General features: G+C 68.8%; 1 protein-coding gene across 1 annotated transcript in view; it reads right to left on the bottom strand.

Moving 5' to 3' along the window:
- The window catches only part of LOC149429296 (coiled-coil and C2 domain-containing protein 1B-like), a 36,188-nt gene extending 18,877 nt beyond the window's left edge, over positions 1 to 17,311 (bottom strand). The window contains exon 1 of the mRNA XM_089666606.1: positions 17,290 to 17,311. Coding sequence (XP_089522732.1) covers positions 17,290 to 17,311 — 22 coding nt within the window. The remainder of the gene's footprint in view (positions 1 to 17,289) is intronic.
- Between the last annotated feature and the right edge of the window lie 1,537 nt (positions 17,312 to 18,848).

The following is an 18,848-nucleotide window of genomic DNA, read 5'->3' as shown; positions in this document are numbered from 1 at the left end:
CAGACCCCGGGAGTGGAACCCGATGCCTGCACCCTCAGACCCCGGGAAAGGGTCCCGATGCCTGCACCCTCAGACCCCGGGAAAGGGTCCCGATGCCGGCACCCTCAGACCCCGGGAAAGGGTCCCGATGCCGGCACCCTCAGACCCGGGAGTGGGTCCCGATGCCGGCACCCTCAGACCCGGGAGTGGGTCCCGATGCCGGCACCCTCAGACCCGGGAGTGGGTCCCGATGCCGGCACCCTCAGACCCGGGAGTGGGTCCCGATGCCGGCACCCTCAGACCCGGGAGTGGGTCCCGATGCCGGCACCCTCAGACCCGGGAGTGGGTCCCGATGCCGGCACCCTCAGACCCGGGAGTGGGTCCCGATGCCGGCACCCTCAGACCCGGGAGTGGGTCCCGATGCCGGCACCCTCAGACCCGGGAGTGGGTCCCGATGCCGGCACCCTCAGACCCGGGAGTGGGTCCCGATGCCGGCACCCTCAGACCCGGGAGTGGGTCCCGATGCCGGCACCCTCAGACCCGGGAGTGGGTCCCGATGCCGGCACCCTCAGACCCGGGAGTGGGTCCCGATGCCGGCACCCTCAGACCCGGGAGTGGGTCCCGATGCCGGCACCCTCAGACCCGGGAGTGGGTCCCGATGCCGGCACCCTCAGACCCGGGAGTGGGTCCCGATGCCGGCACCCTCAGACCCGGGAGTGGGTCCCGATGCCGGCACCCTCAGACCCGGGAGTGGGTCCCGATGCCGGCACCCTCAGACCCGGGAGTGGGTCCCGATGCCGGCACCCTCAGACCCGGGAGTGGGTCCCGATGCCGGCACCCTCAGACCCGGGAGTGGGTCCCGATGCCGGCACCCTCAGACCCGGGAGTGGGTCCCGATGCCGGCACCCTCAGACCCGGGAGTGGGTCCCGATGCCGGCACCCTCAGACCCGGGAGTGGGTCCCGATGCCGGCACCCTCAGACCCGGGAGTGGGTCCCGATGCCGGCACCCTCAGACCCGGGAGTGGGTCCCGATGCCGGCACCCTCAGACCCGGGAGTGGGTCCCGATGCCGGCACCCTCAGACCCGGGAGTGGGTCCCGATGCCGGCACCCTCAGACCCGGGAGTGGGTCCCGATGCCGGCACCCTCAGACCCGGGAGTGGGTCCCGATGCCGGCACCCTCAGACCCGGGAGTGGGTCCCGATGCCGGCACCCTCAGACCCGGGAGTGGGTCCCGATGCCGGCACCCTCAGACCCGGGAGTGGGTCCCGATGCCGGCACCCTCAGACCCGGGAGTGGGTCCCGATGCCGGCACCCTCAGACCCGGGAGTGGGTCCCGATGCCGGCACCCTCAGACCCGGGAGTGGGTCCCGATGCCGGCACCCTCAGACCCGGGAGTGGGTCCCGATGCCGGCACCCTCAGACCCGGGAGTGGGTCCCGATGCCGGCACCCTCAGACCCGGGAGTGGGTCCCGATGCCGGCACCCTCAGACCCGGGAGTGGGTCCCGATGCCGGCACCCTCAGACCCGGGAGTGGGTCCCGATGCCGGCACCCTCAGACCCGGGAGTGGGTCCCGATGCCGGCACCCTCAGACCCGGGAGTGGGTCCCGATGCCGGCACCCTCAGACCCGGGAGTGGGTCCCGATGCCGGCACCCTCAGACCCGGGAGTGGGTCCCGATGCCGGCACCCTCAGACCCGGGAGTGGGTCCCGATGCCGGCACCCTCAGACCCGGGAGTGGGTCCCGATGCCGGCACCCTCAGACCCGGGAGTGGGTCCCGATGCCGGCACCCTCAGACCCGGGAGTGGGTCCCGATGCCGGCACCCTCAGACCCGGGAGTGGGTCCCGATGCCGGCACCCTCAGACCCGGGAGTGGGTCCCGATGCCGGCACCCTCAGACCCGGGAGTGGGTCCCGATGCCGGCCCCCTCAGACCCGGGAGTGGGTCCCGATGCCTGCCCCCTCAGACCCGGGAGTGGGTCCCGATGCCTGCCCCCTCAGACCCGGGAGTGGGTCCCGATGCCTGCCCCCTCAGACCCGGGAGTGGGTCCCGATGCCTGCACCCTCAGACCCGGGAGTGGGTCCCGATGCCTGCACCCTCAGACCCGGGAGTGGGTCCCGATGCCTGCACCCTCAGACCCGGGAGTGGGTCCCGATGCCTGCACCCTCAGACCCGGGAGTGGGTCCCGATGCCTGCACCCTCAGACCCGGGAGTGGGTCCCGATGCCTGCACCCTCAGACCCGGGAGTGGGTCCCGATGCCTGCACCCTCAGACCCGGGAGTTGGTCCCGATGCCTGCACCCTCAGACCCGGGAGTGGGTCCCGATGCCTGCACCCTCAGACCCGGGAGTGGGTCCCGATGCCTGCACCCTCAGACCCGGGAGTGGGTCCCGATGCCTGCACCCTCAGACCCGGGAGTGGGTCCCGATGCCTGCACCCTCAGACCCGGGAGTGGGTCCCGATGCCTGCACCCTCAGACCCGGGAGTGGGTCCCGATGCCTGCACCCTCAGACCCGGGAAAGGGTCCCGATGCCTGCACCCTCAGACCCGGGAAAGGGTCCCGATGCCTGCACCCTCAGACCCGGGAGTGGGTCCCGATGCCTGCACCCTCAGACCCGGGAGTGGGTCCCGATGCCTGCACCCTCAGACCCGGGAGTGGGTCCCGATGCCTGCACCCTCAGACCCGGGAGTGGGTCCCGATGCCTGCACCCTCAGACCCCGGGAGTGGAACCCGATGCCTGCACCCTCAGACCCCGGGAAAGGGTCCCGATGCCTGCACCCTCAGACCCCGGGAAAGGGTCCCGATGCCGGCACCCTCAGACCCGGGAGTGGGTCCCGATGCCGGCACCCTCAGACCCGGGAGTGGGTCCCGATGCCGGCACCCTCAGACCCGGGAGTGGGTCCCGATGCCGGCACCCTCAGACCCGGGAGTGGGTCCCGATGCCGGCACCCTCAGACCCGGGAGTGGGTCCCGATGCCGGCACCCTCAGACCCGGGAGTGGGTCCCGATGCCGGCACCCTCAGACCCGGGAGTGGGTCCCGATGCCGGCACCCTCAGACCCGGGAGTGGGTCCCGATGCCGGCACCCTCAGACCCGGGAGTGGGTCCCGATGCCGGCACCCTCAGACCCGGGAGTGGGTCCCGATGCCGGCACCCTCAGACCCGGGAGTGGGTCCCGATGCCGGCACCCTCAGACCCGGGAGTGGGTCCCGATGCCGGCACCCTCAGACCCGGGAGTGGGTCCCGATGCCGGCACCCTCAGACCCGGGAGTGGGTCCCGATGCCGGCACCCTCAGACCCGGGAGTGGGTCCCGATGCCGGCACCCTCAGACCCGGGAGTGGGTCCCGATGCCGGCACCCTCAGACCCGGGAGTGGGTCCCGATGCCGGCACCCTCAGACCCGGGAGTGGGTCCCGATGCCGGCACCCTCAGACCCGGGAGTGGGTCCCGATGCCGGCACCCTCAGACCCGGGAGTGGGTCCCGATGCCGGCACCCTCAGACCCGGGAGTGGGTCCCGATGCCGGCACCCTCAGACCCGGGAGTGGGTCCCGATGCCGGCACCCTCAGACCCGGGAGTGGGTCCCGATGCCGGCACCCTCAGACCCGGGAGTGGGTCCCGATGCCGGCACCCTCAGACCCGGGAGTGGGTCCCGATGCCGGCACCCTCAGACCCGGGAGTGGGTCCCGATGCCGGCACCCTCAGACCCGGGAGTGGGTCCCGATGCCGGCACCCTCAGACCCGGGAGTGGGTCCCGATGCCGGCACCCTCAGACCCGGGAGTGGGTCCCGATGCCGGCACCCTCAGACCCGGGAGTGGGTCCCGATGCCGGCACCCTCAGACCCGGGAGTGGGTCCCGATGCCGGCACCCTCAGACCCGGGAGTGGGTCCCGATGCCGGCACCCTCAGACCCGGGAGTGGGTCCCGATGCCGGCACCCTCAGACCCGGGAGTGGGTCCCGATGCCGGCACCCTCAGACCCGGGAGTGGGTCCCGATGCCGGCACCCTCAGACCCGGGAGTGGGTCCCGATGCCGGCACCCTCAGACCCGGGAGTGGGTCCCGATGCCGGCACCCTCAGACCCGGGAGTGGGTCCCGATGCCGGCACCCTCAGACCCGGGAGTGGGTCCCGATGCCGGCACCCTCAGACCCGGGAGTGGGTCCCGATGCCGGCACCCTCAGACCCGGGAGTGGGTCCCGATGCCGGCACCCTCAGACCCGGGAGTGGGTCCCGATGCCGGCACCCTCAGACCCGGGAGTGGGTCCCGATGCCGGCACCCTCAGACCCGGGAGTGGGTCCCGATGCCGGCACCCTCAGACCCGGGAGTGGGTCCCGATGCCGGCACCCTCAGACCCGGGAGTGGGTCCCGATGCCGGCACCCTCAGACCCGGGAGTGGGTCCCGATGCCGGCACCCTCAGACCCGGGAGTGGGTCCCGATGCCGGCACCCTCAGACCCGGGAGTGGGTCCCGATGCCGGCACCCTCAGACCCGGGAGTGGGTCCCGATGCCGGCACCCTCAGACCCGGGAGTGGGTCCCGATGCCGGCACCCTCAGACCCGGGAGTGGGTCCCGATGCCGGCACCCTCAGACCCGGGAGTGGGTCCCGATGCCGGCACCCTCAGACCCGGGAGTGGGTCCCGATGCCTGCCCCCTCAGACCCGGGAGTGGGTCCCGATGCCTGCACCCTCAGACCCGGGAGTGGGTCCCGATGCCTGCCCCCTCAGACCCGGGAGTGGGTCCCGATGCCTGCACCCTCAGACCCGGGAGTGGGTCCCGATGCCTGCACCCTCAGACCCGGGAGTGGGTCCCGATGCCTGCACCCTCAGACCCGGGAGTGGGTCCCGATGCCTGCACCCTCAGACCCGGGAGTTGGTCCCGATGCCTGCACCCTCAGACCCGGGAGTGGGTCCCGATGCCTGCACCCTCAGACCCGGGAGTGGGTCCCGATGCCTGCACCCTCAGACCCGGGAGTGGGTCCCGATGCCTGCACCCTCAGACCCGGGAGTGGGTCCCGATGCCTGCACCCTCAGACCCGGGAGTGGGTCCCGATGCCTGCACCCTCAGACCCGGGAGTGGGTCCCGATGCCTGCACCCTCAGACCCGGGAGTGGGTCCCGATGAGTGCACCCTCAGACCCGGGAGTGGGTCCCGATGCCTGCACCCTCAGACCCAAGGTGGGTCCCGATGCCTGCACCCTCAGACCCAAGGTGGGTCCCGATGCCGGCACCCTCAGACCCAAGGTGGGTCCCGATGCCGGCACCCTCAGACCCAAGGTGGGTCCCGATGCCTGCACCCTCAGACCCGGGAGTGGGTCCCGATGCCTGCACCCTCAGACCCGGGAGTGGGTCCCGATGCCTGCACCCTCAGACCCGGGAGTGGGTCCCGATGCCTGCACCCTCAGACCCGGGAGTGGGTCCCGATGCCTGCACCCTCAGACCCGGGAAAGAATCCCGATGCCTGCACCCTCAGACCCGGGAAAGGGTCCCGATGCCTGCACCCTCAGACCCGGGAGTGGGTCCCGATGCCTGCACCCTCAGACCCGGGAGTGGGTCCCGATGCCTGCACCCTCAGACCCGGGAGTGGGTCCCGATGCCTGCACCCTCAGACCCGGGAAAGGGTCCCGATGCCTGCACCCTCAGACCCGGGAGTGGGTCCCGATGCCTGCACCCTCAGACCCGGGAAAGGGTCCCGATGCCTGCACCCTCAGACCCGGGAGTGGGTCCCGATGCCTGCACCCTCAGACCCGGGAGTGGGTCCCGATGCCTGCACCCTCAGACCCGGGAGTGGGTCCCGATGCCTGCACCCTCAGACCCGGGAGTGGGTCCCGATGCCTGCACCCTCAGACCCGGGAGTGGGTCCCGATGCCTGCACCCTCAGACCCGGGAAAGGGTCCCGATGCCTGCACCCTCAGACCCGGGAGTGGGTCCCGATGCCTGCACCCTCAGACCCGGGAGTGGGTCCCGATGCCTGCACCCTCAGACCCAAGGTGGGTCCCGATGCCTGCACCCTCAGACCCAAGGTGGGTCCCGATGCCGGCACCCTCAGACCCGGGAAAGGGTCCCGATGCCTGCACCCTCAGACCCAAGGTGGGTCCCGATGCCTGCACCCTCAGACCCGGGAGTGGGTCCCGATGCCTGCACCCTCAGACCCGGGAGTGGGTCCCGATGCCTGCACCCTCAGACCCGGGAAAGGGTCCCGATGCCTGCACCCTCAGACCCGGGAGTGGGTCCCGATGCCTGCACCCTCAGACCCGGGAAAGGGTCCCGATGCCTGCACCCTCAGACCCGGGAGTGGGTCCCGATGCCTGCACCCTCAGACCCGGGAGTGGGTCCCGATGCCTGCACCCTCAGACCCGGGAAAGGGTCCCGATGCCTGCACCCTCAGACCCGGGAGTGGGTCCCGATGCCTGCACCCTCAGACCCGGGAGTGGGTCCCGATGCCTGCACCCTCAGACCCAAGGTGGGACCCGATGCCTGCACCCTCAGACCCAAGGTGGGTCCCGATGCCGGCACCCTCAGACCCAAGGTGGGTCCCGATGCCTGCACCCTCAGACCCGGGAAAGGGTCCCGATGCCTGCACCCTCAGACCCAAGGTGGGTCCCGATGCCTGCACCCTCAGACCCGGGAGTGGGTCCCGATGCCTGCACCCTCAGACCCGGGAGTGGGTCCCGATGCCTGCACCCTCAGACCCGGGAAAGGGTCCCGATGCCTGCACCCTCAGACCCCGGGAGTGGGTCCCGATGCCTGCACCCTCAGACCCCGGGAGTGGGTCCCGATGCCTGCACCCTCAGACCCCGGGAGTGGGTCCCGATGCCTGCACCCTCAGACCCGGGAAAGGGTCCCGATGCCTGCACCCTCAGACCCGGGAGTGGGTCCCGATGCCTGCACCCTCAGACCCGGGAGTGGGTCCCGATGCCTGCACCCTCAGACCCGGGAGTGGGTCCCGATGCCTGCACCCTCAGACCCAAGGTGGGTCCCGATGCCTGCACCCTCAGACCCAAGGTGGGTCCCGATGCCGGCACCCTCAGACCCGGGAAAGGGTCCCGATGCCTGCACCCTCAGACCCAAGGTGGGTCCCGATGCCTGCACCCTCAGACCCGGGAGTGGGTCCCGATGCCTGCACCCTCAGACCCGGGAGTGGGTCCCGATGCCTGCACCCTCAGACCCAAGGTGGGTCCCGATGCCTGCACCCTCAGACCCAAGGTGGGTCCCGATGCCGGCACCCTCAGACCCGGGAAAGGGTCCCGATGCCTGCACCCTCAGACCCAAGGTGGGTCCCGATGCCTGCACCCTCAGACCCGGGAGTGGGTCCCGATGCCTGCACCCTCAGACCCGGGAGTGGGTCCCGATGCCTGCACCCTCAGACCCGGGAAAGGGTCCCGATGCCTGCACCCTCAGACCCGGGAGTGGGTCCCGATGCCTGCACCCTCAGACCCGGGAAAGGGTCCCGATGCCTGCACCCTCAGACCCGGGAAAGGGTCCCGATGCCTGCACCCTCAGACCCGGGAGTGGGTCCCGATGCCTGCACCCTCAGACCCGGGAAAGGGTCCCGATGCCTGCACCCTCAGACCCGGGAGTGGGTCCCGATGCCTGCACCCTCAGACCCGGGAGTGGGTCCCGATGCCTGCACCCTCAGACCCAAGGTGGGACCCGATGCCTGCACCCTCAGACCCAAGAAGGGTCCCGATGCCGGCACCCTCAGACCCAAGGTGGGTCCCGATGCCTGCACCCTCAGACCCGGGAAAGGGTCCCGATGCCTGCACCCTCAGACCCAAGGTGGGTCCCGATGCCTGCACCCTCAGACCCGGGAGTGGGTCCCGATGCCTGCACCCTCAGACCCGGGAGTGGGTCCCGATGCCTGCACCCTCAGACCCGGGAGTGGGTCCCGATGCCTGCACCCTCAGACCCGGGAGTGGGTCCCGATGCCTGCACCCTCAGACCCGGGAAAGGGTCCCGATGCCTGCACCCTCAGACCCGGGAGTGGGTCCCGATGCCTGCACCCTCAGACCCAAGGTGGGACCCGATGCCTGCACCCTCAGACCCAAGGTGGGTCCCGATGCCGGCACCCTCAGACCCAAGGTGGGTCCCGATGCCTGCACCCTCAGACCCGGGAAAGGGTCCCGATGCCTGCACCCTCAGACCCAAGGTGGGTCCCGATGCCTGCACCCTCAGACCCGGGAGTGGGTCCCGATGCCTGCACCCTCAGACCCGGGAAAGGGTCCCGATGCCTGCACCCTCAGACCCCGGGAGTGGGTCCCGATGCCTGCACCCTCAGACCCCGGGAGTGGGTCCCGATGCCTGCACCCTCAGACCCCGGGAGTGGGTCCCGATGCCTGCACCCTCAGACCCCGGGAGTGGGTCCCGATGCCTGCACCCTCAGACCCCGGGAGTGGGTCCCGATGCCTGCACCCTCAGACCCCGGGAGTGGGTCCCGATGCCTGCACCCTCAGACCCCGGGAGTGGGTCCCGATGCCTGCACCCTCAGACCCCGGGAGTGGGTCCCGATGCCTGCACCCTCAGACCCCGGGAGTGGGTCCCGATGCCTGCACCCTCAGACCCCGGGAGTGGGTCCCGATGCCTGCACCCTCAGACCCCGGGAGTGGGTCCCGATGCCTGCACCCTCAGACCCCGGGAGTGGGTCCCGATGCCTGCACCCTCAGACCCCGGGAGTGGGTCCCGATGCCTGCACCCTCAGACCCCGGGAGTGGGTCCCGATGCCTGCACCCTCAGACCCCGGGAGTGGGTCCCGATGCCTGCACCCTCAGACCCCGGGAGTGGGTCCCGATGCCTGCACCCTCAGACCCCGGGAGTGGGTCCCGATGCCTGCACCCTCAGACCCCGGGAGTGGGTCCCGATGCCTGCACCCTCAGACCCCGGGAGTGGGTCCCGATGCCTGCACCCTCAGACCCCGGGAGTGGGTCCCGATGCCTGCACCCTCAGACCCCGGGAGTGGGTCCCGATGCCTGCACCCTCAGACCCCGGGAGTGGGTCCCGATGCCTGCACCCTCAGACCCCGGGAGTGGGTCCCGATGCCTGCACCCTCAGACCCCGGGAGTGGGTCCCGATGCCTGCACCCTCAGACCCCGGGAGTGGGTCCCGATGCCTGCACCCTCAGACCCCGGGAGTGGGTCCCGATGCCTGCACCCTCAGACCCCGGGAGTGGGTCCCGATGCCTGCACCCTCAGACCCCGGGAGTGGGTCCCGATGCCTGCACCCTCAGACCCCGGGAGTGGGTCCCGATGCCTGCACCCTCAGACCCCGGGAGTGGGTCCCGATGCCTGCACCCTCAGACCCCGGGAGTGGGTCCCGATGCCTGCACCCTCAGACCCCGGGAGTGGGTCCCGATGCCTGCACCCTCAGACCCCGGGAGTGGGTCCCGATGCCTGCACCCTCAGACCCCGGGAGTGGGTCCCGATGCCTGCACCCTCAGACCCCGGGAGTGGGTCCCGATGCCTGCACCCTCAGACCCCGGGAGTGGGTCCCGATGCCTGCACCCTCAGACCCCGGGAGTGGGTCCCGATGCCTGCACCCTCAGACCCCGGGAGTGGGTCCCGATGCCTGCACCCTCAGACCCCGGGAGTGGGTCCCGATGCCTGCACCCTCAGACCCCGGGAGTGGGTCCCGATGCCTGCACCCTCAGACCCCGGGAGTGGGTCCCGATGCCTGCACCCTCAGACCCCGGGAGTGGGTCCCGATGCCTGCACCCTCAGACCCCGGGAGTGGGTCCCGATGCCTGCACCCTCAGACCCCGGGAGTGGGTCCCGATGCCTGCACCCTCAGACCCCGGGAGTGGGTCCCGATGCCTGCACCCTCAGACCCCGGGAGTGGGTCCCGATGCCTGCACCCTCAGACCCCGGGAGTGGGTCCCGATGCCTGCACCCTCAGACCCCGGGAGTGGGTCCCGATGCCTGCACCCTCAGACCCCGGGAGTGGGTCCCGATGCCTGCACCCTCAGACCCCGGGAGTGGGTCCCGATGCCTGCACCCTCAGACCCCGGGAGTGGGTCCCGATGCCTGCACCCTCAGACCCCGGGAGTGGGTCCCGATGCCTGCACCCTCAGACCCCGGGAGTGGGTCCCGATGCCTGCACCCTCAGACCCCGGGAGTGGGTCCCGATGCCTGCACCCTCAGACCCCGGGAGTGGGTCCCGATGCCTGCACCCTCAGACCCCGGGAGTGGGTCCCGATGCCTGCACCCTCAGACCCCGGGAGTGGGTCCCGATGCCTGCACCCTCAGACCCCGGGAGTGGGTCCCGATGCCTGCACCCTCAGACCCCGGGAGTGGGTCCCGATGCCTGCACCCTCAGACCCCGGGAGTGGGTCCCGATGCCTGCACCCTCAGACCCCGGGAGTGGGTCCCGATGCCTGCACCCTCAGACCCCGGGAGTGGGTCCCGATGCCTGCACCCTCAGACCCCGGGAGTGGGTCCCGATGCCTGCACCCTCAGACCCCGGGAGTGGGTCCCGATGCCTGCACCCTCAGACCCCGGGAGTGGGTCCCGATGCCTGCACCCTCAGACCCCGGGAGTGGGTCCCGATGCCTGCACCCTCAGACCCCGGGAGTGGGTCCCGATGCCTGCACCCTCAGACCCCGGGAGTGGGTCCCGATGCCTGCACCCTCAGACCCCGGGAGTGGGTCCCGATGCCTGCACCCTCAGACCCCGGGAGTGGGTCCCGATGCCTGCACCCTCAGACCCCGGGAGTGGGTCCCGATGCCTGCACCCTCAGACCCCGGGAGTGGGTCCCGATGCCTGCACCCTCAGACCCCGGGAGTGGGTCCCGATGCCTGCACCCTCAGACCCCGGGAGTGGGTCCCGATGCCTGCACCCTCAGACCCCGGGAGTGGGTCCCGATGCCTGCACCCTCAGACCCCGGGAGTGGGTCCCGATGCCTGCACCCTCAGACCCCGGGAGTGGGTCCCGATGCCTGCACCCTCAGACCCCGGGAGTGGGTCCCGATGCCTGCACCCTCAGACCCCGGGAGTGGGTCCCGATGCCTGCACCCTCAGACCCCGGGAGTGGGTCCCGATGCCTGCACCCTCAGACCCCGGGAGTGGGTCCCGATGCCTGCACCCTCAGACCCCGGGAGTGGGTCCCGATGCCTGCACCCTCAGACCCCGGGAGTGGGTCCCGATGCCTGCACCCTCAGTCCCCGGGAGTGGGTCCCGATGCCTGCACCCTCAGACCCCGGGAGTGGGTCCCGATGCCTGCACCCTCAGACCCCGGGAGTGGGTCCCGATGCCTGCACCCTCAGACCCCGGGAGTGGGTCCCGATGCCTGCACCCTCAGACCCCGGGAGTGGGTCCCGATGCCTGCACCCTCAGACCCCGGGAGTGGGTCCCGATGCCTGCACCCTCAGACCCCGGGAGTGGGTCCCGATGCCTGCACCCTCAGACCCCGGGAGTGGGTCCCGATGCCTGCACCCTCAGACCCCGGGAGTGGGTCCCGATGCCTGCACCCTCAGACCCCGGGAGTGGGTCCCGATGCCTGCACCCTCAGACCCCGGGAGTGGGTCCCGATGCCTGCACCCTCAGACCCCGGGAGTGGGTCCCGATGCCTGCACCCTCAGACCCCGGGAGTGGGTCCCGATGCCTGCACCCTCAGACCCCGGGAGTGGGTCCCGATGCCTGCACCCTCAGACCCCGGGAGTGGGTCCCGATGCCTGCACCCTCAGACCCCGGGAGTGGGTCCCGATGCCTGCACCCTCAGACCCCGGGAGTGGGTCCCGATGCCTGCACCCTCAGACCCCGGGAGTGGGTCCCGATGCCTGCACCCTCAGACCCCGGGAGTGGGTCCCGATGCCTGCACCCTCAGACCCCGGGAGTGGGTCCCGATGCCTGCACCCTCAGACCCCGGGAGTGGGTCCCGATGCCTGCACCCTCAGACCCCGGGAGTGGGTCCCGATGCCTGCACCCTCAGACCCCGGGAGTGGGTCCCGATGCCTGCACCCTCAGACCCCGGGAGTGGGTCCCGATGCCTGCACCCTCAGACCCCGGGAGTGGGTCCCGATGCCTGCACCCTCAGACCCGGGAGTGGGTCCCGATGCCTGCACCCTCAGACCCGGGAGTGGGTCCCGATGCCTGCACCCTCAGACCCGGGAGTGGGTCCCGATGCCTGCACCCTCAGACCCGGGAGTGGGTCCCGATGCCTGCACCCTCAGACCCGGGAGTGGGTCCCGATGCCTGCACCCTCAGACCCGGGAGTGGGTCCCGATGCCTGCACCCTCAGACCCGGGAGTGGGTCCCGATGCCTGCACCCTCAGACCCGGGAAAGGGTCCCGATGCCTGCACCCTCAGACCCAAGGTGGGTCCCGATGCCTGCACCCTCAGACCCAAGGTGGGTCCCGATGCCGGCACCCTCAGACCCAAGGTGGGTCCCGATGCCTGCACCCTCAGACCCGGGAAAGGGTCCCGATGCCTGCACCCTCAGACCCGGGAAAGGGTCCCGATGCCTGCACCCTCAGACCCGGGAGTGGGTCCCGATGCCTGCACCCTCAGACCCGGGAGTGGGTCCCGATGCCTGCACCCTCAGACCCGGGAAAGGGTCCCGATGCCTGCACCCTCAGACCCGGGAAAGGGTCCCGATGCCTGCACCCTCAGACCCGGGAAAGGGTCCCGATGCCTGCACCCTCAGACCCGGGAAAGGGTCCCGATGCCTGCACCCTCAGACCCGGGAAAGGGTCCCGATGCCTGCACCCTCAGACCCGGGAGTGGGTCCCGATGCCTGCACCCTCAGACCCAAGGTGGGTCCCGATGCCTGCACCCTCAGACCCAAGGTGGGTCCCGATGCCGGCACCCTCAGACCCAAGGTGGGTCCCGATGCCTGCACCCTCAGACCCAAGGTGGGTCCCGATGCCGGCACCCTCAGACCCAAGGTGGGTCCCGATGCCTGCACCCTCAGACCCGGGAAAGGGTCCCGATGCCTGCACCCTCAGACCCAAGGTGGGTCCCGATGCCTGCACCCTCAGACCCGGGAGTGGGTCCCGATGCCTGCACCCTCAGACCCGGGAGTGGGTCCCGATGCCTGCACCCTCAGACCCGGGAGTGGGTCCCGATGCCTGCACCCTCAGACCCGGGAGTGGGTCCCGATGCCTGCACCCTCAGACCCGGGAGTGGGTCCCGATGCCTGCACCCTCAGACCCGGGAGTGGGTCCCGATGCCTGCACCCTCAGACCCGGGAGTGGGTCCCGATGCCTGCACCCTCAGACCCGGGAGTGGGTCCCGATGCCTGCACCCTCAGACCCGGGAGTGGGTCCCGATGCCTGCACCCTCAGACCCGGGAGTGGGTCCCGATGCCTGCACCCTCAGACCCGGGAGTGGGTCCCGATGCCTGCACCCTCAGACCCGGGAGTGGGTCCCGATGCCTGCACCCTCAGACCCGGGAGTGGGTCCCGATGCCTGCACCCTCAGACCCGGGAGTGGGTCCCGATGCCTGCACCCTCAGGCCCCGGGAGTGGGTCCCGATGCCTGCACCCTCAGGCCCCGGGAGTGGGTCCCGATGCCTGCACCCTCAGGCCCCGGGAGTGGGTCCCGATGCCTGCACCCTCAGGCCCCGGGAGTGGGGTCTGTGCGATGCCTGCACCCTCAGGCCCCGGGAGTGGGTCCCGATGCCTGCACCCTCAGGCCCCGGGAGTGGGGTCTGTGCGATGCCTGCACCCTCAGGCCCCGGGAGTGGGTCCCGATGCCTGCACCCTCAGGCCCCGGGAGTGGGTCCCGATGCCTGCACCCTCAGGCCCCGGGAGTGGGGTCTGTGCGATGCCTGCACCCTCAGGCCCCGGGAGTGGGGTCTGTGCGATGCCTGCACCCTCAGGCCCCGGGAGTGGGGTCTGTGCGATGCCTGCACCCTCAGGCCCCGGGAGTGGGGTCTGTGCGATGCCTGCACCCTCAGGCCCCGGGAGTGGGGTCTGTGCGATGCCTGCACCCTCAGGCCCCGGGAGTGGGGTCTGTGCGATGCCTGCACCCTCAGGCCCCGGGAGTGGGGTCTGTGCGATGCCTGCACCCTCAGGCCCCGGGAGTGGGGTCTGTGCGATGCCTGCACCCTCAGGCCCCGGGAGTGGGGTCTGTGCGATGCCTGCACCCTCAGGCCCCGGGAGTGGGGTCTGTGCGATGCCTGCACCCTCAGGCCCCGGGAGTGGGGTCTGTGCGATGCCTGCACCCTCAGGCCCCGGGAGTGGGTCCCGATGCCTGCACCCTCAGGCCCCGGGAGTGGGGTCTGTGCGATGCCTGCACCCTCAGGCCCCGGGAGTGGGTCCCGATGCCTGCACCCTCAGGCCCCGGGAGTGGGGTCTGTGCGATGCCTGCACCCTCAGGCCCCGGGAGTGGGTCCCGATGCCTGCACCCTCAGGCCCCGGGAGTGGGTCCCGATGCCTGCACCCTCAGGCCCCGGGAGTGGGGTCTGTGCGATGCCTGCACCCTCAGGCCCCGGGAGTGGGGTCTGTGCGATGCCTGCACCCTCAGGCCCCGGGAGTGGGGTCTGTGCGATGCCTGCACCCTCAGGCCCCGGGAGTGGGGTCTGTGCGATGCCTGCACCCTCAGGCCCCGGGAGTGGGGTCTGTGCGATGCCTGCACCCTCAGGCCCCGGGAGTGGGGTCTGTGCGATGCCTGCACCCTCAGGCCCCGGGAGTGGGGTCTGTGCGATGCCTGCACCCTCAGGCCCCGGGAGTGGGGTCTGTGCGATGCCTGCACCCTCAGGCCCCGGGAGTGGGGTCTGTGCGATGCCTGCACCCTCAGGCCCCGGGAGTGGGGTCTGTGCGATGCCTGCACCCTCAGGCCCCGGGAGTGGGGTCTGTGCGATGCCTGCACCCTCAGGCCCCGGGAGTGGGGTCTGTGCGATGCCTGCACCCTCAGGCCCCGGGAGTGGGGTCTGTGCGATGCCTGCACCCTCAGGCCCCGGGAGTGGGGTCTGTGCGATGCCTGCACCCTCAGGCCCCGGGAGTGGGGTCTGTGCGATGCCTGCACCCTCAGGCCCCGGGAGTGGGGTCTGTGCGATGCCTGCACCCTCAGGCCCCGGGAGTGGGGTCTGTGCGATGCCTGCACCCTCAGGCCCCGGGAGTGGGGTCTGTGCGATGCCTGCACCCTCAGGCCCCGGGAGTGGGGTCTGTGCGATGCCTGCACCCTCAGGCCCCGTGTGGGGTCTGTGCGATGCCTGCACCCTCAGGCCCCGTGTGGGGTCTGTGCGATGCCTGCACCCTCAGGCCCCGTGTGGGGTCTGTGCGATGCCTGCACCCTCAGGCCCCGTGTGGGGTCTGTGCGATGCCTGCACCCTCAGGCCCCGTGTGGGGTCTGTGCGATGCCTGCACCCTCAGGCCCCGTGTGGGGTCTGTGCGATGCCTGCACCCACAGGCCCCGAGAGGGGTCTGTGCGATGCCTGCACCCACAGGCCCCGAGAGGGGTCTGTGCGATGCCTGCAGCCACAGGCCCCGAGAGGGGTCTGTGCGATGCCTGCACCCTCAGGCCCCGTGTGGGGTCTGTGCGATGCCTGCACCCTCAGGCCCCGTGTGGGGTCTGTGCGATGCCTGCACCCTCAGGCCCCGTGTGGGGTCTGTGCGATGCCTGCACCCTCAGGCCCCGTGTGGGGTCTGTGCGATGCCTGCACCCACAGGCCCCGTGTGGGGTCTGTGCGATGCCTGCACCCACAGGCCCCGAGAGGGGTCTGTGCGATGCCTGCACCCACAGGCCCCGAGAGGGGTCTGTGCGATGCCTGCACCCACAGGCCCCGAGAGGGGTCTGTGCGATGCCTGCACCCACAGGCCCCGAGAGGGGTCTGTGCGATGCCTGCACCCACAGGCCCCGAGAGGGGTCTGTGCGATGCCTGCACCCACAGGCCCCGGGTGGGGTCTGTGCGATGCCTGCACCCACAGGCCCCGGGTGGGGTCTGTGCGATGCCTGCACCCACAGGCCCCGGGTGGGGTCTGTGCGATGCCTGCACCCACAGGCCCCGGGTGGGGTCTGTGCGATGCCTGCACCCACAGGCCCCGGGTGGGGTCTGTGCGATGCCTGCACCCACAGGCCCCGGGTGGGGTCTGTGCGATGCCTGCACCCACAGGCCCCGGGTGGGGTCTGTGCGATGCCTGCACCCTCAGGCCCCGGGTGGGGTCTGTGCGATGCCTGCACCCACAGGCCCCGGGTGGGGTCTGTGCGATGCCTGCACCCACAGGCCCCGGGTGGGGTCTGTGCGATGCCTGCACCCACAGGCCCCGGGTGGGGTCTGTGCGATGCCTGCACCCACAGGCCCCGGGTGGGGTCTGTGCGATGCCTGCACCCACAGGCCCCGGGTGGGGTCTGTGCGATGCCTGCACCCACAGGCCCCGTGTGGGGTCTGTGCGATGCCTGCACCCACAGGCCCCGTGTGGGGTCTGTGCGATGCCTGCACCCACAGGCCCCGTGTGGGGTCTGTGCGATGCCTGCACCCACAGGCCCCGTGTGGGGTCTGTGCGATGCCTGCACCCACAGGCCCCGAGAGGGGTCTGTGCGATGCCTGCACCCACAGGCCCCGTGTGGGGTCTGTGCGATGCCTGCACCCACAGGCCCCAAGAGGGGTCTGTGAGATGCCTGCACCCACAGGCCCCAAGAGGGGTCTGTGAGATGCCTGCACCCACAGGCCCCGAGAGGGGTCTGTGCGATGCCTGCACCCACAGGCCCCGTGTGGGGTCTGTGCGATGCCTGAACCCACAGGCCCCGAGAGGGTCCTCTGCGATGCCTGCAGCGTTAGAGATCATGTGGGTCCCAATGCCGTTGTAGCGGCAAGATGAGTTCCCCCACGATGAGTGTGTCTCTGATACATCTGCGAATGTCATGGTTTTCGGCAGCAGTAGACGATCGCCGATCACCATCCATAGCACAGAACTGCCACATTTAAGAAATTAATTATTAGACCCCAGTGGTGGAGGCGGGGCTTAGTGTTGTGGTAGGTGTGGCAAAGCAGTAAGTTAGAATGAAGTCAAAGCCATATGCCCTGTGTGGTGCTGGGATATCTACTACTGATTACATTGTACTAGGCCCCACAGTCGGCTTGTCTGTGGACATCGGCGATTTGACAGCTTTGGTGAATAGGTGATTTATTAACCAATCACTGCACTATGGCAGATATATTGCTACAGGGCGGCTGCTCTGCGCAAAATCACATGAATAAACGCGATTTTGCAGTTCTGGGTACAGAACAACCCCCTCCGAAGCGCCAGCTCTCATCTTCTGCAGGGAGAAACATACAGGGCGCTCCCAGTAATTCTACTGTCTTTTTCCGCCTCCGTTCCGCAATCCGCTCCCATCCACCCAGAGACCAGATCAACCCCCGCTCATATGTTCGTGGCTCCTCCTACCTGTGCAGGCTTCGTAGTCCATTGGTCCGTCTGTATGACACTCCACTGCGCCACATACGTGTTGATCCCAGCAGTGTCAGCACTCCTCTGAGCTAAAGCGACGCAGAGCGCTGAAAGACACTGATTGGTTGCTAGAGACGTGACGTCATTAGCAACCCATGCCACGCCCATTTTCACATGTAATGCCACGCCCCTGCCGAGTGTATTAGGCCACGCCCTTTACCCTTGCTTGCCCGTTTGTGCTGACTATCTGTGAAATCATTGTAATTGTAGATGATCAGTGTGTCACCAATAGTGCCGCTGATCTGAGTAGGAGGGAGGGTCTGCTAATGACTTGTTCCTCCTCCTTTTCAGAGGGAGAGTAAACAGGAAGTGCAGGATCCCTAGAAGCAGTAAAGGGATCACAGCAGTGTACACAAGGAGCTCTGTACAGACAGCTGACAATCATCATCAACACACTGACATGTTACCTGCAGCATCTTCAAGAAGGTCGCTGATCAGTGTGTCCCCCTTCCAGCCTGCAGCTCAGGTAATGATCACTGATTAGGGAACATCTCCCCTGGCTCTTGTCCCGCTGGGTTCCTTGTTTCTGTGTGTACACCAGCACTGCACACCGGAGGGGGACTACCGATCAGGAGACTTGTGGAAGACGCTGCAGCTGGCATTCCATGTGAGGGGGTCACACATCTCTACTGATGACTTTCAGCTGTTTATGATCAGAGTCCTGTGTGAGCCCTCCATGATTTATTTCATGCTTTCCTTTATGTTGCCTTTGCTGATTTAGACTGGTCAGGCTGGCAGCTTCACATAGGTGTTAACCATTTACTGCCCTCCTAACTGTGCTTGAGCAATTGACCGGAAGATAGAAATTTCAACTGCTGCGGATTTCGGCCACTTTCTTATATTTTGTAAAACTGTCCACATATGCGCTGACTGGTGTTTTTCCAACACTGGGAGAACACCGGTCACTGCTAGGAAACACTTGCAGCATGCTTGCAGTCTGTAGCGCGTCCGCAGCCCCTGGCGGTCTCCCGCGTCCGCATCCCCTGGCGGTCTCCCGCATCGTGTCCGCAGCCTCTGAATGTCTCCTATACTGTAACATGTCCATAGTCCCTGACCATCTCTTGTACCATGTCCGCAGCCTCTGAATGTCTCCTATATCACAGTATGTTGCAGTTCTGACCTGTGAAACTCCTAGGTCGGATCACTAGCGCAGTAGCCAGCTGTACACTGTGCAGAAAGTGGCTGTGTAAGGGAATCCAATTTCAGCTATCTGCTTTGTAGGGAGGAGGAGATCTGTGGCATATACTCTGGCTCTGCCCTGTCACCAGTGACCCCCGTTTGCGACTCTGAACCCTGTACACTGCTCTTTTGAACACTGTCCTCTGCCCTATGGGCCCCTGTACTTTGCCCCACTGATTCCTATACACTCTTCTGCTGAATTTCCATCCTTTGCCCTTCTGCCCCGTCCTCTTCCCTGCTGACCCCTGTACAGTAAACTGCTGACCCTATCTTCTGCCCTGCTAACATTTTTTACTGCACCCCCACATCAGACCAGC

Source organism: Staurois parvus, unplaced genomic scaffold, assembly GCF_062004578.1.
Source record: "Staurois parvus isolate SC_StPar_1 unplaced genomic scaffold, SC_StPar_1.0 ptg002753l, whole genome shotgun sequence".
Lineage (NCBI taxonomy): Eukaryota > Metazoa > Chordata > Amphibia > Anura > Ranidae > Staurois > Staurois parvus.
The sequence above is the reverse complement of the archived record's forward strand: the minus strand, read 5'-3'. Positions and strand labels throughout refer to the sequence as shown.